The following is a 27,667-nucleotide window of genomic DNA, read 5'->3' on the forward strand; positions in this document are numbered from 1 at the left end:
ATTCAGGTCGTTAGATCACGACGAAAAATTGACAGTATAGGAAGTATAGGATTGAATCGAACTATCCTTATCTTTATAGTATTCTTGGGTCCTGAGTACTTGTAAAAAACTGATGACATACATCACAAATATATGCGGGAGGTCGCCTGGCATTCTGTACTGTTTAGAACTGTACGCCTAAGGTCTGTATAATATGGCTTTTGTAGAGCATGCAATTTATTGTAAGAAAAACAGTCATATCTAGTGGTTGATGCTTATCTTTTCTTTCATAGATTCCTTTAAGAGCTAACAAAGTAATGCGATTTTTGAATGTCCGGAGTGCGGAAGTGAAATAACGTCACATATCGGGCTTTTCAGTCACAGTTTGCTCATGAAAGAAAATACTTTGAGTAACCATCTTCTGATGCGTGTCGAATACTCGTCAGCGAGTAATGGTAGTAGATTTCCTTAGATCTATGTTGTTCTTATTATCATGGACATTTTGATGTATAATATCATACATAATTACCAAGACTCTACAAATAAAATTTCTCACAATTACGATTTTTTCGCCAGGTAAAATTCCGAAAGACTAAATATGATTCATTTGAAAAACTGAACAGCGTGAACGGAGCGGGATGGTTTGCCACGGTCACGAACCGAACAGGCATGGCACTGTGTAATATATAATAGCATACGTTGGAATGAATCCATATTAAAAGAGTACCCGCGGAGATCCCAGTTTGATACGGAGTGGTACTCGGCTTCTGTCACCTCGCAACAACTGATTTTATGCTTTCGTGAATCGAATTATTTCTCGTTATGGCGATGCCCGATCCGTTATGTTTCGGTGTTGGCACTATTTGTCTTCCGAGGAACTGTTAAAGGTCGGCAGGAAGATGGGAGAAAATATTTTAGTGTGTCGATTTTAGTAAGCATGTGTTATTTTCTGGCAAAGAAGTATAGCGTGTCCAATAAGAGGATCCCTGGCAATGATAGTTGTGCCTGTCATACTAATTCTCAGACAAATTGTATTTACTGCAATTTTTGGGGGTTTGTTGAGCAGATTTTACTGATAAGTACCAATAATTAACTGTTTATATTATTTCGATATTCAGGGAATTCATGTCTCTTCAAAATACTGTTAAGCTTGCCTACCTGTCAACTAGTGTCAGTATAGGTGGTTGTGATATGTCTGACGTTACTTCAACATAACTGTCAAGTTATTTCAACTTTAACAACTAGTTATCATTTTGTGTTAGTTAAAACAAAAATTAAATTCTCAGACATTTGCCGAAAATAAAAACTTATCCTACATCTGAGAGAATTGATATGATTCTATTAGTTGATGAGTGCAGTGTGTATTCACCAACAGAATACTTAAATGCTCCTGATTTATCTATCTGGAGTTTAAGTTTTTTTTTGTGCTTTTTGAAGTAGAATTTCACATACATGAAAATATCTTTCAAAAAGAGAGCCATTTTATGCATGCTCCAGAAAGGAAGCATTTTGAGCATTTGATTTCATTTAGTTAATTTTTGTCACAATTCTGTAATAATTAAAATATGTTTTAATATCGTATATCTCTTTTTATTACCGTTGAGTATTTTACTGTAAATCCTTTAATTTTTGTTAAATTAACAAAAGGTACGTATAAACACATCCACTTAGATTTTTGCTTGAAAATCTTTGTTTGAGGAGTAGGGAACCTTAATAGTATTTTGAAGATATATGAAATCTCCGATATATAATTACCGGAATAATATAACGGATGTTCAATGTTCAATTTAAAATAAAGGTGTAACTTGATTTTAAAAGTGACCAATGTTCAATATTAGGTTTGTACCACCCTCTATAACTTTTCGGGTAATATTTTAATATGGTTTAACATACAATAGTTATTGTAATGAATATCGGGTTATAAAGGATAAAATGTTATTGAAATTTAACATGTATTCTTCATTTTCATAAAATGTAAAATATGTCAAAATCCTTGCATTTCAGGCATTTACATCTTTAATGAAACTCACATTTTTTTTTCTAGAATCTCAAAATCAATTAATATATAGGGTGTTCCGTTAGAAAAAAACCTAATTTTGATGACTAATATTTTTTATTTTAGTTTTCTTGGATATTAGGTTCTGGTTTCTTCTTTTCCCTAAATTAAGTCAGAGGACAAATAAGGGGAAAAGTTTCTTTTTTCCTGATCTTCAAAAAACAAACGTTTCGGTCAAAAGCCTTCATGAGTGTTAAAATTTTGACATTCTGTAATAATAACAAAGACAGTCATAAAGATATAAAATGAATAAGTAAATATCATTACGAGAAATACATAGAAGAAACACATGATCAGTTTGATTAATTAAGTTAGATTAACCGCAAATGGATGAAAATAAAAGGTCGGTAAATGGTTAAAACAATAACATTAAAATTAAAGTTCTTTTCAGATTTCTCTTCTTTTTTATATATTTTTACAATAATAAGAAATTCATTAACAATAATATATTAATTATAATTACATTAATCACAATAAATCTCACCTGCACTTAATGAGAGAACTCATTCAATTCAACAGAACATTTATATTATTTGTCCGGAAACTTTTGTATGCGAAATAGTTCCCGGACCGAAATCAAATAATATATTTAAAGCGATTATCGGTGGAATGCTTTTTTTAGTTTGGATAAAAATCTTTACATATTTTTATAAAATGCTCTTAATTAACGTACATATGCTCCCAAAATTTCATCTCGAAATAAACTACCGTTCTCCTTGGAGTCATCGCGTCGTATGGGAGGCGCCACCCTGTATTATATATAGATATACGGAGGTTTCCAGTTTCTCAGTTATTAGACTTCGTTAAAAGGATACAGCTGGAGAATGTAGAGGACCATATCATCAGGTCAGTGATTTTATAACCAACTGGATATAACTAGATGTTATTTTATGAATATTGTAGTACATCAGATGAGTGTTTTACTATTAACTTTTTGTTGTTAAAACACTTAAATAAAACAGTGAGTTATTTTATATAACCAACTTAATATTGATTATGTATAAGTAAAATTTACTTATCTTCAACCCATTAACATAAAATATTATGTACAGGCATGGAATATTCTTTGGTATAGTTATAAGTTACACGCTCCCAGGTCGAGGCAGCAAACTCCATCGTTTGTTTATTGCACTATATACACGGCGAGAAAAGAAAAAGGGCCGACCGATAAATTTAATTGAAACGTATCGATAGAACGGGACGGTCTCTCGCTCACTCGTAATTAAAATACGTTTTTGTTTCTTGTTCTGCTTCTTCTGCTTCTTTCTTAATGCGAACCGGACGGGCCCCAATGCAACTCCCATCTACCGGCCCCGCGGAATGTACTCTTGCTTCAGAAGGATACTGCTTGGCCGTCTTTATCTCTTCTGCCGATTTATGAACTTTAATGTTGCGTCGCTGGTCGATAAAAGTCGAAAAAGAAGAGAAGAAACTTAGTAAGCAGAAAGTAAGAATACTACAAAGGCTACAGGAAAACCGAATACATCCATGTACCTACAGTTTTATTTTAGGAAGTCCTATATACAAATTTAGATTGTATAATCTAAATTTGTATACAGGGTGGTCCGAACTGTAATCCGGAAACTTCGACAGCATATTCTGCAGATAAAAATATGTAAAAAATTCGTATAAATGTATGTTTCATTTTTATTTCGATTTTTTCCAAATAATTTCTGAAGTAACGTCAATATTTGGATGAAAATTGGTGTCTGGGAGTTTTTTGACATTAGAAATTTGGTTTTGATGTCAATATGACTCCTATTAGTAGAGGGCGCCACCTACAAATTTTTTTAACTGGTTTGAAGAGTAATAACTTTTCGTCCGTACCTGTATAGAACTACTGAGTAAAAAAAATATACATTCACGACGTTTTTTACGTGAAAAAGGTCTCTTGGTAAAAATCGCTACGAGTAATGGTTTTCGAGATATTTGGAATCGAAATTATCAATACATGTTGACTAAATAGTTATTAGACTCAAATCATAAATTTGAATTGTTTTTGTGCCAAATGTTCAACAGAACTGTTTTATCATCATTTTTTGCAGAAAAATTTATGATTAATTTAAAAAAATAAAAATTTCCCAAATTTATTATTTCAGTGAAATAACTATCTACTCAAGGTGTTTATTTTTAGTCAATAATGACATGTATTTACTATTTCCATTCTAAATATCTTAAGAACAGTTGCTTGTAGCGATTTTTAAGAGATATTTTTTACGTAAAAATCACAAAGATGTATATTTTTCGCTCGGTAGTTTTATACAGGTACGGAAAAAAGTTATTACGCTTCAAAACAGTTAAAAACACGTAGGTGGCGCCCTCTACTAGTAGGAGTCATATTGACATCAAAATCAAATTTTCATGTCAAAAAACTCCCAGACACCAATTTGCATCCAAATATTGACGTTATTTCAGAAATTATTTTAAAAAATAAAAATAAAAATGAAACTTCTACACCCTGTATCTCACATCATTGACATAAATTAAACATGCTGACTAAATAGTTATTAGACTGAAATCATAAATTTGAAATGTATTTGTGCCAAAAGTTCAACAGAAACTGTTTTACCATCATTTTTTGCAGAAAAATTTATGATTAATTTAAAAAAATAAAAATTTCCCAAATTTATTATTTCAGTGAAATAACTATCTACTCAAGGTGTTTATTTTTAGTCAATAATGACATGTATTTACTATTTCCATTCTAAATATCTTAAGAACAGTTGCTTGTAGCGATTTTTAAGAGATATTTTTTACGTAAAAAATCACAAAGATGTATATTTTTTCGCTCGGTAGTTTTATACAGGTACGGACAAAAAGTTATTACGCTTCAAAACAGTTAAAAACACGTAGGTGGCGCCCTCTACTAGTAGGAGTCATATTGACATCAAAATCAAATTTTTCATGTCAAAAAACTCCCAGACACCAATTTGCATCCAAATATTGACGTTATTTCAGAAATTATTTTAAAAAAATAAAAATAAAAATGAAACTTCTACACCCTGTATCTCACATCATTGACATAAATTAAACATGCTGACTAAATAGTTATTAGACTGAAATCATAAATTTGAAATGTATTTGTGCCAAAAGTTCAACAGAAACTGTTTTACCATCATTTTTTGCAGAAAAATTTATGATTAATTTAAAAAAATAAAAATTTCCCAAATTTATTATTTCAGTGAAATAACTATCTACTCTATTTTTCGTCAATAATGACATGTATTGACTATTTCCATTCTAAATCTCTTAAGAACGGCTGCCCGCAGCGATTTTTACAAAGAGATATTTTTTACGTAAAAAGTCACAGAGATGTATATTCTTTCACTCGGTAGTTTTATACAGGTACGGACAAAAAGTTATTACGCTTCAAAACAGTTAAAACACATGTAGGTGGCGCCCTCTACTACTAGGAGTCACATTGACATCAAAATCAAATTTCTCATGTCAAAAAATTCCCAACCCCCAATTTTCATCCAAATATTGACGTTATTTCAGAAATTATTTAGAAAAAATCGAAATAAAAATGAAACTTCTACACCCTGTATCTCTGAAACTAAGCATCTTAGGACATGCATTTATACGAACTTTTTTTACTTATTTTTATCTGCAGAATATGCTGCTGACGTTTCCGGAATACAGTTCGGACCACCCTGTAATAATTATTATTACAGGGTGGTCCAAAACGTATTTGTATTTGTATACAAGAAGACCTGTATACCTATGCTTTATTAATTTTGAAAAAGCCTTCCATCATGTCCAGCACAATAAGCTAATATCAAGTCTGCAGAACATCCAGTTAGATGACATAGATATTAGGCTGATTTCGCATTTGTATTGGAATCAGGCAGCTACTATTACCGTGAATAACAGAGAATCTAGACCTATTAATATTAAACGGGGCGTGAGACAGCTCCCACTCTCTTCAACGTTTTTTCAGTAAACATATTTAGAGAATCCCTAAGTGACCAAAAAGGAAAGCCTTTGGTAAAAGTGGACCTTTGGAAAGGTTGGAGCTGCCTTACTCTGGGTTAGCAGCAAGAACCGAGATTTTCGATTTCCCACAAATTTATCAAAATGGAGCTGCGTGGTTATTGCAGCCACCCCTTCAATTGTAATAGGAGGAGAAATTGTCAATAATATCAGATATGCCGACGATACCGTAATTATAGCAGAAAATCTCGTAGATTTACAAGAATTAGTAAACAGAGTTAATGAAGCTTCTAAGAATTGGGGGCTATCTATTAATATAAATAAAACTAAATATATGGTTGTGAGTAAAGTAGTCAAGACCTCATTATTGTTGCATGAAGAAACGTTGGAGAGAGTGGCAAAATTTAAATACCTAGGCTGTTGAATTAACCAACATATCGATCCTTCATACGAACAAGCAAGAACTGCATTTCAGAAGTTTAAGTCGCTGCTCTCAAATAATTCACTAAACCTAAAAATACGGAAGAAGTTTCCAAAGTGTTATGTGTGGTCGATTCTTTTGTATGGTTGTGAGACTTGACTTAATAAAGAAGCGAGAAATAAAATCGAAGCATTTGAAATGTGGACATACAGAAGAATACTCGTAGAAGTAAGTAAATCGGAGGAACCTATACCGGGTGCGCCTGAAAAGTGGCTCACCCCTATAACTTATTTATTTTTTTAAATAAAAAATGGAAATTTGGTGTGTTGGTATATGACATAAATTAGGATTGATTGATGTATTCCATTGTTTTCAGTCACTTCCTGTTTCACCGGAAATGACTACAACTTTTGATTTTTAAATGGCACTCTTGGTTTTTTTTTTACTTTATTGGATAGATAATAACCTTCTGAATAAAATGACATATCATATGTCAACTTTTGACATTCTCGCTTTAAAAAAATTTTAAATTTGAATCTTGAGTGCCATGTCTATATTAAAAACACTAATTTTGAATCAAGGAGCTTTGGGAAAATAAATCTGATCGCCTAATGTTTTTCGCTCGGTTTTTCGTGTCTTGCCCTGGCCGGTTAAAAGATGCACAAATCAACAAAAAAAAAGATGCACAAATCTTATTTTAATCAAAGGTTAAAAGATGCACAAATCGTATTTTAATCATATCTCAATTTTTTCAAATGGAACAAGGGTGGCTCATTAGCATATTTGGAAAAAGCCTTTTTTACGAATAATTTGGTACCACACATTTGATATTTCGGGTCAAATTGTCGTACAGTCGTACATTTATGATAATGGCACTCTAAATTAAAATTGATAGTGCTGTTTTTTTATAATTGAATATGTCAAAAGTTGACTTATAATAATATATCAATCTATTCAGAGTGTCATTTTCTATCAATTAAAGTGAAAAAGTACCGATGGTGCCATTTAAAAATCAAAAGTCTATCCAACGAGTCAGGAAAGATTTCGACAAACTATATCCAAAAATGACACAACTGTCACTGTCATGAATCCTCTCGTTGAAGAGACTGTATTGTATGGTCAAAGCAGGAACAATATTAAGTGGTTGGAAATTCGGGTTGGTCACAACAGACCTCATTGGGCAAAGCGTTAATTTAAAAAAGCCGTTTTTATATTAAGTATGGTATAAGGTTTAACTGCAAGAAGATCAAAACTCTAATAGTTAGTAAAAACGATGAGGCGCAGTACCAACAATTTAGGGCCAATAACGAAACCTTGGAAACAGCAGATACAATCACGTATTTGGACTGCAGCCTGAACAAGGAATGGGATCACTCACGAGAGATCAGATGCCGTATAGAAAAACCCAGAACCGTTTTTACCTGCATTAGATATGTCCTATGTAACATGCACCTGAACATTGCTATAAGAACATAGATCCTAAGGTGCTACGTATTCTCCACGTTCCTAACTGAAGTGGAAGCTTGGGCCTTAACAGATGCTACATCTAAACGCTTGGAAGCCTTTGAAATATGGTGCTATTGCCGCATGCTCAGGATTTCATACACTTACCATGTCACAAACAATACCCTGATGCAGCGAATGCAAAAGGAACTGGATATTATACATAGTGTGAAAGTGAGAAAAATACATAGAGGCATACCTTGGGCATACCTTGGGCATACCTTGGGCATGCGATGCGTGATGATAAATATCAATTTATCCAACTAATAGAGAACAACGGCATACGGTCGAATCGGCCTACAAATACGTAAACGTTTACGTACGCATGCGCATTTCTTATATTTTCTATTTTTTATACACGTAAAAGATTCTTTACGTCTACGTATACGTGCCAGGAGCGGCCGACTCGACCGTATGCCGTTGTTCTCTAATACTGCAGGGCAAAATAGATAGTGGAAGAGCTAAGGGACGCCGATGAATATTATGGCTGAAAGATATTAGACAGTAGATGGAAATAACGACCGTACATTTATTCTAGGCGATTGTCAATAGGATTATATGGACCAACATGATTGCCAACATCCATAGAGGATAGGCACTGAAAGAAGAAGAAGAACAGGTATGAACATTTCCATAATATGGTAACAACTTATTAAACTTCACCCCAAAGGCACCTAATAATTCATCACGGGTGAATTACTCAATCATAGATCTCACAGAAACGTGTAGATTTTCAAAATTAAAGGCAATGTTACTAATGTCAGCACAGGAAGATAATTTTATATTTCATTGTTGAGCTGTTTATCTGTGTTCCAACAGCGTATAAATGTCATAATGGGCGCCTTCTATTATAAATAAATTTGGTATATGAATTAATAGTTGATTGAAAATTACAATACTTAATTATTATAAATTGTGTGATTGAGTAATGATTTTTTTATTATCTTTTAAAGAATTTTGTTTGCAATTAACTCAAAAAATAAAACTAAATAGATCATTTCGAAATTCATCGTTTTCTAATATATTTTTATTTACGACCTTAGTTTTAGTTTTTACCTTTTTTTATATTTAATACAAAAATTAGTCCGCCACTGATATTAGTTTTGTTAAGTTTCGCACAGGTGCTACAAGGCGCTGAGGGCAAGGCTGATCGGTCTGAAAATAAGAATGAACCCGAACTGAGAGATGCTGCCCTTTGATGCACAGGCTCGGCTTTGCCCACATGCTTAACACTTTTTTGATATAAACAACAAACAACTAGAATTATGGAAAAAATCACCGGGGCAGATGCAGGAGAAAAAGTTCATAGTCGTACACTCGCTAAAACTTACGGCAGATTTGACAACTATAGATAGGAAAACTGTGGAAACTGTAATGGGTCTACTACATAATAGAGAATTGCAAGTTCAATACGCATTTAAGGCCGATGAGAGTAACAGGCCATGTGTAATTTTTTTTAATTGGTCTTTAGTTTCTGATGTCTTCTTTGCTGCTTTTCTTATGAATTAGAATTATGTTGGCGCTATTCCAGTCTTGTGGTTGGTCCAGTCTTGCAGTTTCCAGTCTTGCAGTTTTCTCCTTAGACAGATGGTGTATGTATTTGTTAGGATTTTCTAAGTTTTCCTACCAGCGTACTTATGTAAGTATTTCAGCTGTTATTTCGTCGTTCCCTGCTGCTTTTCCATCTTTCATATCTTAAAGCGCCTTTTCTACTTCTCCTACGAGAACTTCTGGGGTGTTGTTTTGTGGGAAGGGGCAGTCTTTCTTCTATATGTATGTTTTCTGGAGCTTTATAAATGTCACTGTAAAACCCTGTTACCAGGCTTATTATTTCGTTTTTATCTGTTATTCTGATGTTGTTGTGTGTTAATGCGATTAGCTGCTTCTTTACGATCATGAGGAATTTCTTAGCGTTTTTATAGCTTTTTCTGTTTTCGATAATTGCAGTTTGTACAAATTTTTCATTGTAGTTTTTGTTGTCTCACATAATTCTGTCTATTCTATTCTATGTATGTTGCTCTCGGTTTTCATTTCTCTTCTTTTCTTGAGAAGTGCTTTCGTCTCATCAGTCAATCTTTGTTACGCCACTGTGGGCGCCCGATTTCTTTTGCACAGTTTAGTAGTGTGTCCATAAGCTTTTGTGTGTTTGTTTCTTCCTCAGACAGCCGGCTGTCCAGCAGTGTTGTTATTTGTTTCCTGATCAATTTTAATCTTTCTAGTCGAATGTCAAGGACTATTTTGGTTCTGACGAGTCTGTGGTCACTTCCTGTTCGAAACGGGTTAAGAACGCTTACATCACATTTACTGTGTTTATATTGTTAGTTGAAATGAAGTCAATTTCATTCCTAGTAACCCCATTAGGAGCTTACCATGTCCATTTTCTATTTGTATTCTTCTCAAAGTATGTATTGGCAATGAACAGGTTCTGATGGTATGCATATTTCGTTCTCCAATTCCAAAGTTTCCGGGTTGTTATTCTTGTTCTTTTCGTTCTTTTGCCTTTGCATTGAAGTCCCCTATTAGCGAGGGGTGTCTCACTATTGGAATTACATGTACATTTTCTTGGCAGTCGCTGGCAGTCATTGGCAATCTTACGGCAGTCGCCTACAATAATTACATGGCAGTCATAGGCAGTCTTCTTCGCAGTCCTTGGCAGTCGCTTGCAAGTAAAGTGATATTTTGGCAGTACTTGTACATTTTTTACCAAAGTGAGACACCCCACGCCTATTAGATATTTGAAATGGCTTTTATTGGTGTCCAATGCTTGGTTGAATTAAATATCAAATAGTAACTATGTATCCTATAGTAAATATTTGTCTTGTTTGTCAATGAATCATATAATAATATGATTCTCTAGTTATCTTTAAAATATATCAAGTTTAAGTGTTACTTGATCAAGTAATGCTTAAACTAACGTTGTTGATCACAAGTCAAGTGGTTTTTCATAGGAATTAATATTTTTTACTATAAGAGTAGACAATAAAAGTAATACTGTAACTAATTTATTTTGCACAAGTCAGTATTAAAAGCAACATTGCAAGTATTAAAGGACCAAAGAGATGCCAGTACGGCGCTGCAAGATATTAAACGCTGGTTCATCGACTCAAAACTTGCTTCAGGGTTATTCGCCAATTATCCGGCTCTCTTACTTTTACCCAAACGGTCTACCTTTCCGCTAAATCGTCGACTTAAAATATTAATATTCCCCAAAAATATTTTTAAGTATGGACGGCGCTTTAAATATGTAATTGGATAACATTTTGACGAAATAATTTTATCTCCGGTGGATCTCATGCAAGTAATCAAGTAATAAAAACAGATGATATTTTGTGTTAGTTATATAAATATATATTTTTTTAGTTAGTAAAAATTTGTAATTTTGTTTGTTTCAAGAAAAGAAAAGAATCACGGAGAAATTTGTCTACAGAACGTGACAATTTATAAAGTACTTATTATCTTATGTAATGTTTTACTTAATCAAGACGCATTTCATTGTTCATCATTCTGAATTGCTTTGCAACATATTTTTACATTCGATAACAAGTTTTATATACGCAATATAATTGCTTCGTTTAATCGCACATTTTGTAGGTACATAACAGACATTACAAGTGGCCCATTTGAAGTGGATTATTTAAAAATGTTATTCAACGATTAATAAAAACAATATTTTTTTGTCGAAAATGTACCTAGATAACCTTATCTTAAAATAATGCACACAACACTGGAATTATACAATAAACAATAAACTTGAAATTGCCAAAAATAAGTAGTTTATATTTTATAAAATAACAACGGAGAAATTTTTGGTCAAGTTTAAAGTGTTATATTTTTTTTATTTTTAGCCCTATTTCCTTGATTTTTTTAGCAAACTGTATATAAATATATTAACTTTAATTTGCAAACTCAGTTTATTATAAACTTTAGTATTTCACTTATTATATAGGATTAATCGAAGAGTTGTTTTTTACACTATCTTTAAAACATGCCGTGCAATAATTTCGTGAGCAAATTTTCCTAAAACGTTATTTTTCGGACAGAACCATGTCTTTTGAATATTTTGTTTTTTGACTCATGTCAACAAATGCCTTGGTTAATTTTTAAGAGCAAAATGAAATTACAAACATTTTACAATTTCTTCAATTCTTGTTACTTTTTGAAGTTATTCTTAATGATAAAGAGGTGACTCTGGTGATTATTGTTGTGTACGATTGAATACGGTTCTTAGTGTCGAAGATTGTGCAAATGTCATTGATCTTATTAAATATGGCCGAAATGATGAATATTCGCTTGGCCCTTGAAAAAGAATGGGAAAACTTAACACAATATATTTGCAGTCTCATTAACATTATGAACCGACGCGACGTCTACAGATTGTTATAGCAGCCGGTGGAGGCAATACAAAATATTAGACTATTTTTTAGAAGTTTTTTGTTTGTTTGTACACTTAGTAATTACAGTTTTTTTTTAAATATCCTTAGTTATTTTAGTGTTACTAATATTTAATAAAACCAAATGTAAAAAAAATATTTATTAAAAACAAAATGCCCAGGAGACATGGTTTTAATGAAAAATAATGTTTTAAGAAAAGGGATTCACGAAATTATTGCCCAGGGTGTTTTAAAATTAAGGTAAAAAACAACTCTTCAATTAACTCTCTATAATAAGCCAAATACTAAAGTTTGGTTATAAAAAACTGAGTTTATGAATTAAAGTTGATAGATTTATATATAGTTTGCTAAAAAATTATGAAAATAGGGCTAAAAGTAAAAACACTCAGTATATATACTTTTAGGTTGGTTCTTGGTCAGTTCATAACTTTGGTATGTGTTTAAGAACCGACCTAAAAGTATTGATTTATTTTGAACGTATACAAGCAAAATATAAACAAACTGTGTTTTGAGAGTTTCATAAGACCATGCAATACCAACACTCAAACTACTATTCTTTTCGAAACTGAAATTGAAATTTATGTTTATAAAAACATTAAAGATATTCAAATTTGTATGTTAATGACCATTAGGAAGAGTAAATCATTGAAATATTCTTAATAAATAAAACAGCATACATAATATTTTTCTTAATTAGCTTTATTAAAATTTTATATAAAAATATCTTTTATAAAAAAATATATCTATATATATTTATTGTTGAAGGCAGGCAGAGAAGTCATCTACAAGTGTGGCAGCCTTTGCTACAACTTCAGGTACAACGTCGTTAGCACAGTTTTCTAATTTTTCTTCCAAAACTTCAAAATCGCTTTTGATTTTGGCGACATCGTTTTCAATGGAGGATGGGACTTTCGAAACGATGGTGATTAAATCGTTAACAACATTGTTGATACAAGTTATGGGGATGAGCTCATTTTTACACAGATCCAAAGCGTCTTTTTCTGCAGCCAGTTGTTCGTCAGCTTCTTTAATAGCTTCCAGAATTGGTAAAATGTCGCTGACGACTGCTTTTACAGCTCCGTCGGTACAAGCAGTTGATGCGTTGAGAGCATAAACTTCCAGAGCTTCAACATCACCTTCTACACCTTCGACACATTCCAAAACTTCTTTGGCGACACCGTCTGTGTTGTTCTTGAAGTCGTCAATGAGTTTACGGATTTCAGCTAGTTCCTTGTCGACTACTTCTTTGGCATATGCGTCTCCGCCTTCTTTGATTTTGTCCAGTTCGTCGATGATAGTATTAAGTTCGTTTTCGGCCAAGTCCAAAACGTCTCTGGTGATATTGGTTACTACTCCGAGGATGTTTTCAGCCACGTTAATTGCGTCATCGAAGGCACCGTTTACTTTTTGAGCCCTGGCATCAGATGCCTAAATAAAAATATCGGTTTAAAAATTTTAAGTTTATTTTTTTAATGTCGATTTTAAATTTAAATGTTGGTTTGATACTTAATACAACTTTAGTTTTCTCCGTAATCTATTAGGAATAAAACCATTTATTTTTAGTTAGATACAGAAATTAATCATAATGCGATAGACAACCATAATAATCATCTGAATTGAACATAATGTAAAAATAATTAAAAGTTGATGAAATTGTAAATAAATAATATGTTTATTGGTTTCAAGTTAAACATGTAGTTGAGAAAATGTTATACAATTTATATATTTTTTTTTCAAATTTTTAACAAATTTATATAGAACTATTAAAAAGAAAGGGCATATGTAATATTTGTAATATATAGGCTGTCTCAATTAAAAAATATACCTACAGTATGTCCCTTCTTTACAAGAGGAAAATCTTTTTTATTATTGACATTTTGAGAAAAATGCACTCTTCATAAAATATTTTGCTAGTTCTAAAATGCTTAATAACGTTTATAGTTTTCCAAATTTTCATACCGCTTTAAAGAAAATTTAAAAAAAAACATGAAAATATAGTTGAATTTGTTCCTATAACGCTTGATTCAGAACCTCGCAATTAGTGGAATAAATAATTAGTGGTTTCTATTACACTTTATACTTTTTAGTTTACGATCATTCACAATGTTTAAAAAATACAATTAAAATTAATACAATATCCTAGCAAGTCTAGCTACAGCCTGCGTTGGTCAGTTGTATCCATAGATAAAGCCTAATATTTAGCTTATAAAACAATCAACTTTTGATTTCTAGCCACAATTTCTCTTGACGGAAGATAATCAAAAGCCAAAACGACATTTCTCTTTTGACTCGCAAATTTTGAAGTATAATAATTAGTGAAAAAGTTAAAAGTTTGATAACTTTTTCTACTAACTGAAAATGTCTACCACTAATTTTGACGTTCTGAATGCTTATGCATTGAAATTAAAAGGACAAACTTCTACGCTAATTGAAACCACTAATTTATTGCACTAACTGCGATGTTCTGAATGAAGCTTTAAGCTTGATTTTCATGCATACGTTATACGTTGATACGATGGTCCGACGGTGCTCTGATTGGTCATAGCGTTTTCGCGCCACTTTTCATCTGGAAATATTTTACTTCAGCCGGTCAACGGATCCGTTCATACGATAACACTTATTTGACAATTTTTTTTGACACTTTTTTGACAAATTTAATCTAACCCATAGACTAATGTCACGTACTAGAGATAGATTGGACACTGATATAAAATAAATAGGTCCTTCATTTAGAGCCACCTGGTGATCCGGAAGAAACTAATGGAGAGTTTTGGCATGACATAATTTTAGCGTACCGTTATTTATTAACGCTAACTAAAACGGTAACGTTATTCAAGAGCAAAATTATTCCTTGTAAAATATAAAATAATAAATATAGACTTGTTTACTACATCTTATGTTTTATTAGATCATTAGAAGTGTAACATATTCAAAACCAAAAATTAAATTATGAATATATATATTTTATACACCAAGAATAGAGCACATAGCGCCTATTTCTTTTTGGTTTAACAAATAAATTATAATATAGTAAAATATTACTTACGACTACTAATTAACTGTTAGTAAAAATACTATATTACCAACTATGTACTTACTTATTTATGATAAAATATATTTTTATTTCGTTCATAAATGTATTATTTCTAAGATGTTTAAAATGTCTTTAATAAAAAAGTTTAGCATCTAACACGAAAATGATGATCAACAGTAAATGTCAAAATGCACATAATATTAAAAACACAAACTATAAACACAAATCACCGAACTTTCCGACAAATCAGGAATATCTAAATTAATAATTATTTAAAAATGATTTAAAAATAATTTGACGGATCACCAACATTTTGACAACTAGACCAAAATTAGACCATAGATGGTAGTAAATATAGAAGCTGTCATGTCATCTTTGTATATAATTAGAAACCTGTACTTTAATGTCTTTTGCGCCGTCTGGCGATGCGGAAGAAACTAAATTTGTAGTCCCATAAAATTACTATTGAGTGTCTAGGGCCTGATCTAACCTTAATAAAAATATAAGTAAAATAGCAAAATCGTTATGGAAACGAAAATATAAAATGACACCAACGTATATCCGATAAACGGAGGCATGAAAATGCAATAAATTTAAAAACTGCGGAATTTTCTAACCAATTCTACCAACAAAATTAATATCGTATCAACGTATCCTCGGACAACGGATGCATGAAAATCAAGCTTTAGTCCTATAAAAATCAAAACGCGTTTCTATGGAAATATAGTTTTGATTCTATTCTTTATGTTATTGATAGAATTTTAATTACTCATGTTTTTGCTGGTTTAAAAATGTTAAAGAAGCACAACATTTATTTAGTTCGATGCTATGGTGGTGGTAATAAAATTATCGGAAAATGTGATACTGTAATAACAGCAAAAAATATGACGTTAATCAAAATTAATAATAACCATCTATCAAAAAATTAAATCGAAATAATATTACCATAAAAACGCTTTTTGATCTTTAGGACCTTGTAGAAATAGTTTAATAATACATGTTTTCTTTTTAATTTTCTCTAAAACGGTATGGAAATTTGGAAAAGTATAAACGGCATTAACCGTTTTAGAACAAGCAAAAATTTTTATGAAGAATACATTTTTCTTAAAATGTCAATAATAAAAAAGTTTTTTTTTCTTCTTGTAAAGACAATCCGGGGACATACGAGTACTGTATAGCTTTTACGTTTATGCCATTTTTGGTAATACATATTTTTTTAAAAGTTGGCTAAAAACCCTATAATTTGTTTTTAATGTATATTCTGGGAATAGAATAGAAGAGTAAAGCAGAAAAAGAGTAAAACATAAATCCTTTTAAAAGTGAGATAAAGCAAAATTCTAACAAGATAGTTTGTGACTTAAAAATTTGTGCTTTAATGCGATATAATCAAATAAGTTTGTTTTATCTACACCATTCACCAACGTTTTACAAATTAAAGTTATATACAAAATATATGTCCTAAAATATTTTATTGAATTAGAGTTAAATAGTGTTAGGTATTATAATGTATATTGTTATATTAAAAGTATTAAAACAGTGTAAATAATGTGTAAATGTGATAATAAAAACAATGTAAAAAGTGTAATTATATATATATATTATATATATATATATATATATATATATATATATATATATATATATATATATATATATATATATATATATATATATATATATATATATATATATATTTATATATGTAAAATTATTTACCTGGAAAGTTAAGAAAACTACGAAGAGAGCAGCTACGACTTTAGATGCCATTTTGTTGGGTTTGATGTATTTCTGTTAATGTTTTAAATTTTAAAATTCGGCTTTTTATATTAAAAATTATCTAAATCTCAAGTGTCGATAAAAAATATTGGAAATTAACTGGTGTATTAAAGAGAGTAACAATTTACATATGCAATTTATTTTTAGAAATAGATATTATTTTTGATTGGTAAACAAAATATAGAACTTTGTTCCAAGATTAACCTTTAGAATTTTGCTGAGAAACAAAAACACACTTCACTTTTACCCCAAATCCATAGTAACAGCATACCTACATTTGAAAAAAAAATGATATATTTACTTTATTTTGGACAAGTAGATGTAGAAAACTGTAATAATTTACCATTTACATCGTTTCATCGGATACAAAGTGAAAACTTTCCAGAACTTGTTCCTGAGGATCTGACTACCTATCAAAAATATTTATGGGACATAATATGTCAAGCTATTACCTCTGGTGTTTGTACGGAGAACCTAATACAGAGAAACCCGGACAAATTATCTCATTCCCGTTGGTTAACAGCCGCAAATAGAATACTAAGACTTTATATTTCCTCTAATAAAGTATCAAAGAACCTTCAAATATTAAATGAATATGTAGTTAAGGTTTACGCACCTTTATGATTCCATATCAAGTTTAAGCGGTCATGTAAGGTTCTCGTACGGTCATGTACAGTCCTCGTCATTTAATAAATATGATTAGATGGTCTAGAAATTTTGAAGAAGACGTTCTAAGATTTATTAATCCGGTCATTCAGTGGAATTGTTTTTATGTCCATCCAAAAAGTTTTTTATTAACTATGGTAACTGATGAATCCCAATCTATAAAAGATGTGTTAGATTTGTTACCGAAGCTTCTATGGCAGTCTGTGAGGAGGACAACAGGGATGTATTTCTTAAATCAAGATAGACTGAAGACAACAAATATCGAATTTCATTACAGAATGTGAGCATTCACCAGACACTCCATAATATTTACAAGATTAATTAGGGGGCAGAAGGAGGTGAGAGATGATGGAGGTGGTGGTGGAGGGAGTTGTTGATGAAAAGCAGACAGAGTTCTGGATTGTCTTTTTTGGTTAAAATAATAAACTACAAGCAAAGAGCTGCTATTTTTGTATAAAAAAGGTACCTATATGCGAATTTCAATATCCTTCAGGGGAACGTCTAAATGAAAACTCAGGGATCGAGATTGAACCAAAAATTGGAAACCCTGTACAAATCATAGCTAACATACAAGATTGCATATGGGCCCGGAAGAAGAACAACTATTCTTATTTTATTATTTTGTCAATTTTTGCCTACCCTGTTTCGATTTGCACTGCACGCCATTGTTATCACCGAAGATACGCATGTATATCAGAGATGTCTCTGCAAATTACTAAATTTAGTCAAATCGATCAGGAAATGGTTCTAATTCAGCTCGCAAGATATGTCCCACACTAACACAAGTTAAATAAAGCCTGTAAAATATAAGTATTTTTATTGGTTAGATTTCTGTTTGTGTGGCAAAATACCTAAACGTTTTTAAAGAAATAAACCCGCCAACAAAATGATATGCGGTCTTTATCAATTTTTACTTGCGTTAAGTAGAAATTCTTACACCTGTATTTGAAAATAGACAATAGGTAGCTTTAATTTATTTTCGTGCGTATTTATCAATTCTCACCAACACGTGTCCTTACGTTTTAGTCTTGTGCCAGGTGACACCTGAAATATAAAGTGGTGTTTTCTTTATTTCTGTTTAACTGATTAAATTCTGAGATGCGAGAAAGTGATAAGCAGAGATGAACAAGATACTGTAAATACTTCCGTTCTCTATTTTTATATAATTTATAATTATTAAATAATAATATTGATACACTCACATCGAAGGTCAATTGAGAAGACAAGAATATGTACATATAAAATCAGGCATAGATAAAAATTCTTAATATAAAAAAACAATTATATTTTACTAACTAAATAACTTTATTTTAATATTCATATCTAGGGGCACGCCTTGGCAGTGCCTCCTGTATCATCCTTTTCTCGAAGCATGCTTTGTGAAATTTGGCATTTTTTACATTCATGTTTTTGAAGGGATAAATATAGAGTCCGGTAATAGTGCGTCGGGCATCTGTACCTCCTAGAATAATAAACTTGGAAATTTCGTTTAAGTGCGAACCTAAAGTATGTACTAATATGTATTTCAGGAAAATATTTAAACTTTTACAGGCTGGCTCAAAAAAGTGTGAGTGGACCGTGCTGATTTTTTTAAATGGAACACCCCGTATATTGTTGCCATTTTTGACTTTCTTTCAGATCACTTTACGTAATTCTAAGATATGGGTAAATGTGTTTCGATAGTTTCAGAGATATTAATAAATAAATAAAAAATATATATTTTTCAACCTTTTTTAAAAAAAATTAAATATGCAAAAACAGTCTTTATTAGGTATTTATTTCAGAGGGTCTGTAGGTACTTACTTTGCTATAAATATCGTAATCTTAAATTGTGAAATAAAAAAGCGTGAGTGGATCGGGATGATTTTTTTTATATGGAACACCCTATACATATATTATTGCATTTTTGGCTTCCTTTCATATCACTATACATAATCCTAAGATATGAATCAATATATTTGGATAGTTTCGGAGATATTAATAAATAAATAAAAAATATATATTTTACAACCTTTCTTAAAAAAAATATTAAAAATACAAGAACAGTCCTGAAATCAAAACTATATTAGGTATTTACTTTAAATGGTCTGTACTTATTGCTATAAATATGGTAATCGTAAATCATACAGAATGTTCAAAATTGTTCGCCAAACTTTCTAAAATATAAAATTATTTTTCTTAGGTTTTTATTAAATGGAACACCCTATATATTTTTTTTGCAGTAGATGCAGAACTAAAAAATGAACATTTTTTATAATTGGAGTATTTCAAAATTTTTAACTGGTTTGCAGATATTCACGGTTTTATATTTTATAAATATGGTATTTTCCACGGTAAATTTTTATCAAAACCACCTAATGATTATTCTCTCGTATTTTACCGTTGAAAAAGAGTCATATGAAATAATACTGCGTGTATTTGCGAAACCATTAAACATTTTGAAATACGTTAAAAACAAAAAATGTTCCTTTTTTAACTAATAAAAAATATAATACAGGGTGTACCATTTAAAAAAACAAAGGACAATTATTTTATATTTTAGAAAGTGTGGCGGAGAATTTTGAACACCCTGTATGATTTAATATTACGATATTTATAGCAAAGTAAGTATAGACCATCTAAAGTAAATACTTAATAGAGTTTTGATTTCAGGACAGATCTTGTATTTGTAATATTTGGAAGTTTGAAAATAAAATACTTTTTATTTATTTATTAATATCTCTGAAATTATGGAGATACTAGCGTGTACCCGCGACTTCGTTCACGTCGAATTAATCATTTCTAATGGTGATGATAAAGCAAAGAATTTCCATTAAAATACAAACCGGATAAAATTTTCTCACATTTATGTCAGCATGAAAAAAAACAATCGAGAAACCCCCTCTTATCGAACCTCTACACTCCACAGTCACTCCGTTTCACAACAATCAGCTTTAAACGTCAAGCAGTTTACGCAGAATCGTGATTACTCAATGGTCATATTTGATGAAGCACCCTGTATACATTTTTAAAAAATCTTAAAATATGTAAAACAACAAAATAAAATATACGTGTTTAAGAGTTTTTCCGAAAAACTCACCGGTTTTTAAATAAAAAATATTCTAATATTTGAGGGGTGGTTTCACTCCTTTAGAATTCGAGTTTCGAAAAATCCCTTCTTATCGAACCTCTACACCCTAAAGTCAATCTGTTTTCCCAAAATCAGCTTTTTACGTCAAGCACTTTAAGCAGGATCGTGATTAATCAATGACCAGATTTTTTGAAACACCCTGTATACATTTTTGCCCCATCATATTTGTCCCCTACATCGCGGATTTTTGTAGAGTAGAGCATAACATTTCCTAAAAAATTGGCGCCGGGAGGCACGTATAGCCGCCCATACTAAAATATGTTAATATTCAATTATCTCAAAAACTGCGACTTTGACTGATTTTGATGTTATTACAAATTTTGTTGCAAATATTATTCCTAATGATAAATTGAAAACCGCGTTTCGCTAGCTACTGTAATTTTAGAGTTACAATTTTTTAAAATTTTTAACCCCGTCCCATACCCCCTTACGAACCCTCCACCCCCACCAAAAACTAATAGCCAGATCTCGGGTGTCACAGTATTTTTGTGCGAAATTTAGTTAAAATCGGTATAGCGGTTTTTGAGTTATCGTGTTACAGACGGACAGACAGACAGACAGACACCATGAAAATATTTTGTATTTAGGTCTGAGTAAATTATTGAGTAAAATAAGGTAATGGTTTAAGTATAATATTTTTAAAATTAATAATTCAAGAGTTATCAACAGAAAAATTGATTCTTTATTTGGGACACCCTCTATATTTTTAATTAACTGAAAATAATTTAAAATTACCTTTCCAAAAATATAGCACACTTGATATTTTGTTATAATCCCCTTCGAAATACAGAATTTTTAAAAGTTCGCCACTTTTAACTAGTAGGCTTTGGACCCCTTATTGATGATATGCCCTTAATGGAACTCGAAAACATATTTTTCAGCAAGACGACGCACCGCCTCTGAACGCTGAAGTTATCAGCAAATTTTTGCAGCGAATTTCAAGAACAATTGAATAGCTAACCAAGATCCCAGCCGATGGCCGTCGAGGCCGCCTGACTTAGTGCCCATGAATCTAAACCTATGGATATATTTGCGGAAGAATAAAGGTTCCTTATTCTTCCGTATAATCTAGACAAGAATTAGAAATACTTAGCAGTTATGAGAAGGTATCTTTCACCCCCACTGAAATGAATTCAGCGAGAAATGTTGAAAAACTGCCCCGTCTGTCCATTACAGAAGACGGTCGATATGTCGAACATCTGTATGTAGCAAAATATCATGTCTTGGTTTGCTATTTATTTTTATTGAATATGATGTTGGTTACATATATTTTAAATTGTTATAAAATTCTGCATCTCTCATAGCAAATATTATTTTCGTTTTAATTGATGCTCACAGCTAGATTTTTTTTGCATTACAGCCGGTGCCGTTCAAAGCCTACTTATTTAAAGCGGGCGAATTTTTATATACTCTATATCTCGAAGAGGAATGGAGCAAAATATCAAGTGTGTTGTATTTTTGAAAAGGTAATTTTAAATTCTTTTCAATAAATTAAAATTATACAGGGTGTCCCATATAAAAAATCAAATTTTCTGTTGATAATTCTTAAATTATTAATTTTAAAAAAATTACACTTAAACCATTAAATTCTACGTAAAAAGATGCTTTGGAAATGTTTTCATAAAAATACAAAATTTTCCATAGCAAAAAAGTTACAGCGATTTGTTAAAAATGCATATTTTTGAAAAACACCCCGTAACTCCGAAACGGTAACAGATATCGATATGTGGTTTTCACCATCATGTTTTTGACAAAAATTGAGCTCCAGACACCGATATTAATTTTTGTCTATCTCCTATAGAAAAGGATGTTTCCATTTAAAAGCGTCGAATTTGACCCACCCTGTACTTACTCATTATAACAAGTTCATGCTATTTAATTAAGATTTTTATATGATTAAAAAAATGAAACTAAAACTTTTTTTTGTTTTAAAATAGTATCAAGTATTTACACAGAAAAATAGATCATCCGTCAAAGCAACGCGTGTAAGATAATGTGTGATTTGTACATAACGAAAAGAATATATTCTTCTATGACGAATATGATATTTACTATATTCATTAAAGAAGAGATTTGTTTATTTTAAAAATATACCTTTATTTGAAATAGTCTTTGCTTCCGTTTATGGAAATGTTATTATAATTTTATGAAAATTCTTGTTACTGATTTAGTTTTAGTTGGCTGAAATTAACGTACTGGCTCAAATTTTAATATGCTCAAATTAAAAACAAAATACTATTAAAAATTAATTATGACTTGATTAATCGAAGGACTGTGATGTTATTAACATAACACTGCAACATATTTTATTGCTAAAAAAGTGTCGACTTCAGGTTCACCAGGGGCGTGCATATTAGTTATCGCCTACTTTTCTATAAAAAATGTCCGCCACTGACTTTTTTTTTCTTGTTAGTAAAATTGTGTAGGTCATTTATTGGCGAATAAAAGTTGTATCTTGATATTTTGTCGATTTCGCTTTCCTTTATAAAATAAACGCATTTTTACTAATTAAAAATAATAAAATTAAAATTAAAATGAAATTAATAAATTATTTATTTAATCTAATTATTTATTTAATCTAATTTATCAGTGCTACCTACGGCAAATTCAAGAATAAAAGAATGGTATTTAAAATAATTACAAAACATCTATTTTTTAAAACTTCCATTATCCTGTAACTTTAATCCTATGCATTTCTGCAACTTTTATAGGAACTTTTTTTCATATTTTTTGATGAGGAATCAGTGAGTACTTATTAACACTTAATTCAGTTAAGTGTTAATAAGGCCAGTTAATTATATTAAAAAACCTTGAAGGGTGCTATTAGGCTTGCATTATGACAAATTAATAAAATTGTGTTTATCTCATCAAGGAGATCCAATTCGACAAAATATCAAGAGACAACTTTTAATCGGCATTAAACGGCCTACAGAATTTTGCTAACAAGAGTTAAAAAAGTCAGTGGCGCACATGTTTGTTTTAGAAAAATATTCCAGTGATAACTCATATGCGCGTCTCTAAGTCGACACTTTTTTAGCATTAAATTTTTTACGCGTAAAAAACTATATGTAACACGTAAAAAACTATTTTTAAGCGTAAAAAATATATTTTTTAAATTATAACTTTTTCAACATATCAAACTACACTTTTTCAAACATGTCCTTCAAATCCTTCAATTTATTAGCTGTTAGTCAGAAGTTTCACTTCAAATATGCCCACTAGTGCACACACATTTTTTTTATACGGACCATAATTGAATAATATAATATTTATTTTATATGTATTTTATATGTATTCAAATTTATATATCATATTAATAAATTATATACAACAGTTATTATTTATTTTAATTTATTTGTTACTACCATAATATAATAAATATAAATACATTATAAATTAGATAAGCTTCTAAATTATTCGATATGCAATCCTAGCAATTAATTCTATTCTATGCATTTTAAGAAATCTTCAGTGAGAACTGACACTTTCTTTTCTATATCTGGCAATACATCTTCAGTACATGCTACAACCTGTTCTACCAGTGTTTTCAGATCCTCTTCTGCTTTTTCAACGTCACTTTGAATCTCGTCTGGAACTTTTAAGATAACGTCGAACAAATTTTGGGCAACAGCCTTAAGACAGTCCACTACGAAGAAATCATTTTTACATTTTTCTAATTCAGCAGTTTGGTTTGCCAGTTGGCTGTTGGCTGCTGCAATGTCATCGAGGATCGGAAGAATATCGTTGAGGAAAGCTTCGACTTGGTTATCGGCACAAATTGTAGTAGCGTTGATGGCGGAAACTTCCAAATCAGAAATATCGTTTTCGACATCTTCAATGCACTGTAGAACTTCCTTGGCTACTCCGTCCGTATTGTTTTTTACCAAGTCGATTAATTCATTTAATTCTTTCAATTCTTCTTCGACTAGTTGTTTTGCGTAATCAGTACCATTTTGTTTAATTTTGTCGATATCTTTAATTATGTCATTGATCACTTTTTCGGTTTCTTCTAAAGCTTCTTTTGCGAGATTTGTCACGTTTCCAAGCAACTCTTCGGCAAACTCGATGGCATCATCGAAGACTCCGTTCACAGGAATTTTATTTCCAGACACCTGAGTACATATCTAATATCAGTATTTAGCAGAAAAATGTAAATATACAGGGTTTAGGCAATAGTTTGTCGGGCATCTGTAGTTCCTAGAATAAAAAAAACTTGGGAATTTTGTTTAAGCACAAACCTAAAGTATGTACTAGGATGTATTTCAGGAAAATATTTTAACTTCGATAGGGTGGCTCAAAAAAGTGTGAATAAATCGAGATCATTTTTTTTAATTCAACACCCTGTATAGTATTGCATTTTTAGATTCCTTTCAAATCACTTTACATAATCCTAAAACATGAGTAAATTTATTTCGATAATTTCAAAGATATTAATAAAAAAATAAAAAATAAATATTTTATAGCCTTTCTTAAAAAAAATTAAAAATACTAGAACTGCTCTGAAATCAAAACTATAAAAGGTTTTTACTTTAGATGATCTGTACTTACTTTCCTATAAATATGGTAGTCGTAAATTATACAGGATGTTCTGAATTATACGCCAAACTTATAAAAATATAAAATAATTTTTCTTCGTTTTTTTTTTAAATTGAACACCCTGTGTATTACTTTTTCAATATATGGAGAATTAAAAAATGAACATTTTTTGTATTTAGAGTATTTCAAAATTTTTAACGGTTTTGCAGATATTCGCGGTTTTATATTTTATATTTAGGGCCATTTTCGGCAGTAAATTTTAATCAAAGCCACCTAATGATTTTTCTCTCGTATTTTACCGTTGAAAGAGCCATATGAAATAATACTGCGTGTATCTGCGAAACCATTAAACATTTTGAAATACTTTAAATACAAAAAAATGTTTATTTTTTAGCTCTCCATCGAATAAAAAATAATATACAGGTTGTTCCATTTATAACAAAATTTATTTTATATTTTAGAAAGTTTGGTGTAGAATTTTGAACACCCTCATGTTGATTTAAGATTACGATATTTATAGCAAAGTAAGTATACACCATCTAAAGTAAATACCTAATATAGTTTTGATTTCAGGACAATTCTTGTATTTGTACCTAATAATTATTTTAAGAAAGGGTGAAAAATATATATTTTATTTATTTAATATCTGAAATTATAGAGATATATTTACTCATATCTTAGGATTATGTAAAGTGATCTAAAAGGAAGTCAAAAATGCGATAATATACAGGGTTTTCTATTTTAAAGGGTCGCCCTATAGAAGTTAAAATATTTTCCTGAAATACATCCTCGTACATACTTTAGGTTTGCACTTAAACAAAATTCTTAAGTTTCTTATTCTAGAGGAACTACAGATGCTCGTCGCACTTTTGCCGGACCCTGTTTATTATAGAGCTAAATAGGTACGGCGATCATTAATATCATTTTGCTTAAGTTGTATTTGTTTCCGTTAATATTCTAATAATTTTCTTGTCGTTAAAAATTATTAAGAATGTATTATAACACGCTCTTTTAGATTCTATGACTCCGTATTGAATGATATTACTGATGGTAAAAATTAATTATACATATATTACTTATATCATAAATACTAAGTTAATAGTAATTTTTAAAGTTCAACACCAAATAAACTAATTTTTTGAAATGAATGTTATTTCGCCAAAAATACTTATGTTTGATCATTTAGGGTCCCAATAAATTGAGATGGAAGGAAGTTACATTTATATTTAAAATAATTATATAAAATAAAAACAATATATTAAAATATTTTGTTAGAAAATAGGAAAATATTACCTGTAAGGCCAAAAAAGCCAGAACAACTATAAAAGCGGTTTTTGAAGCCATTTTCTATTGCTGAAATACCTATAAAAATATAAAACCGTTTGTAATTACTGCAATAATCAATGAATGCATGTATGCTTTTATATTAGAAACTTATCTATAGTTCAAAACATTGATAAGATTTAAGTTGTTATAGTTCAATCACTTGATTACAAAGAACAAAACTTATTTTTATAGAAATTAAAAAAAATATGATAACGATATTTATTATAAATAATACGACACTTCATATTATTATACAAATTGGAAAGTTTTTCCTTTGTAAAAACATACTTTATGACTTGGGATGTAATTTTGCGGAACGAAAATATTTTAAATATTAAATTAAAAAACAGGCAATTTGTAAGAGTATGTAGTTCCGTCAAAGATACAAGGAATATAGATATAGATAATATAGATATAATAAATCATGATATTCTACTGCTACGAAATGTAGATTTTCCAACAAAAAATAATGGCAACAATAATTATTGTCAAAAATAAAAATTGAAAAACCTAGTAACATTGGATAAACACGTAATTTTTTCTATTGTAATATAAACAATAAACCCGTTGTCACTAAATATGATTAAACACTAGCAGCAATGTTGTGATTAGCTGCTATATCTAATATTGTAATTACACCAGTTTTAATTATATTATCACCAATATTGTTTATATGTTAGGGATTTTATATTTGTAGTAATTTAAACCACTTTTTAAAAATTAATTATTATATTATAATTTTAAATATCGAATACAAGTACCAGTAAAAAATCGGCAGTTATAGCACAGATAACATAGATGTTTCCTGTGGTTATAGCAAAAAAAATTGAGGAATAACTTTTCTCTGAGGGCATGGCTGTACTATCAGGGAATGACTGTGATTGTGGTTCCTTTTGAGATCTTACTTTTTAATTAA

The 27,667-nt window shown here is 30.5% G+C and overlaps 2 protein-coding genes across 2 annotated transcripts; both read right to left on the reverse strand.

Moving 5' to 3' along the window:
- Positions 1 to 12,964: 12,964 nt before the first annotated feature.
- LOC115889012 lies at positions 12,965 to 17,139 on the reverse strand. Its single transcript, XM_030908913.1, has 2 exons — positions 17,034 to 17,139; positions 12,965 to 13,711 (listed from the first exon to the last, which is right to left on the reverse strand). The coding sequence occupies exons 1-2, from the start codon at positions 17,082 to 17,084 to the stop codon at positions 13,037 to 13,039; spliced, it is 726 nt and encodes a 241-aa protein (XP_030764773.1). The 5' UTR covers positions 17,085 to 17,139; the 3' UTR covers positions 12,965 to 13,036.
- A 7,084-nt stretch (positions 17,140 to 24,223) lies between these two features.
- LOC115889014 lies at positions 24,224 to 26,842 on the reverse strand. The gene is made up of 2 exons (XM_030908914.1): positions 26,719 to 26,842; positions 24,224 to 25,001 (listed from the first exon to the last, which is right to left on the reverse strand). The coding sequence occupies exons 1-2, from the start codon at positions 26,767 to 26,769 to the stop codon at positions 24,333 to 24,335; spliced, it is 720 nt and encodes a 239-aa protein (XP_030764774.1). The 5' UTR covers positions 26,770 to 26,842; the 3' UTR covers positions 24,224 to 24,332.
- Positions 26,843 to 27,667: the final 825 nt, after the last annotated feature.

Source organism: Sitophilus oryzae, unplaced genomic scaffold (genome assembly GCF_002938485.1).
Source record: "Sitophilus oryzae breed Bouriz unplaced genomic scaffold, Soryzae_2.0 scaffold_810_pilon_pilon, whole genome shotgun sequence".
Taxonomy (NCBI): Eukaryota; Metazoa; Arthropoda; class Insecta; order Coleoptera; family Curculionidae; genus Sitophilus; species Sitophilus oryzae.

Bases quoted from the DNA above. Each gene is read 5' to 3' on its own strand.
- LOC115889014 (XM_030908914.1), bottom strand. From the start codon at position 26,769: ATGGCTTCAAAAACCGCTTTTATAGTTGTTCTGGCTTTTTTGGCCTTA. The intron at 25,002-26,718 runs GTAATATTTTCC...ATATGTACTCAG, and splicing joins TGGCTTTTTTGGCCTTACAG to GTGTCTGGAAATAAAATTCC.
- LOC115889012 (XM_030908913.1), bottom strand. From the start codon at position 17,084: ATGGCATCTAAAGTCGTAGCTGCTCTCTTCGTAGTTTTCTTAACTTTC. The intron at 13,712-17,033 runs GTAAATAATTTT...ATTTTTATTTAG, and splicing joins TAGTTTTCTTAACTTTCCAG to GCATCTGATGCCAGGGCTCA.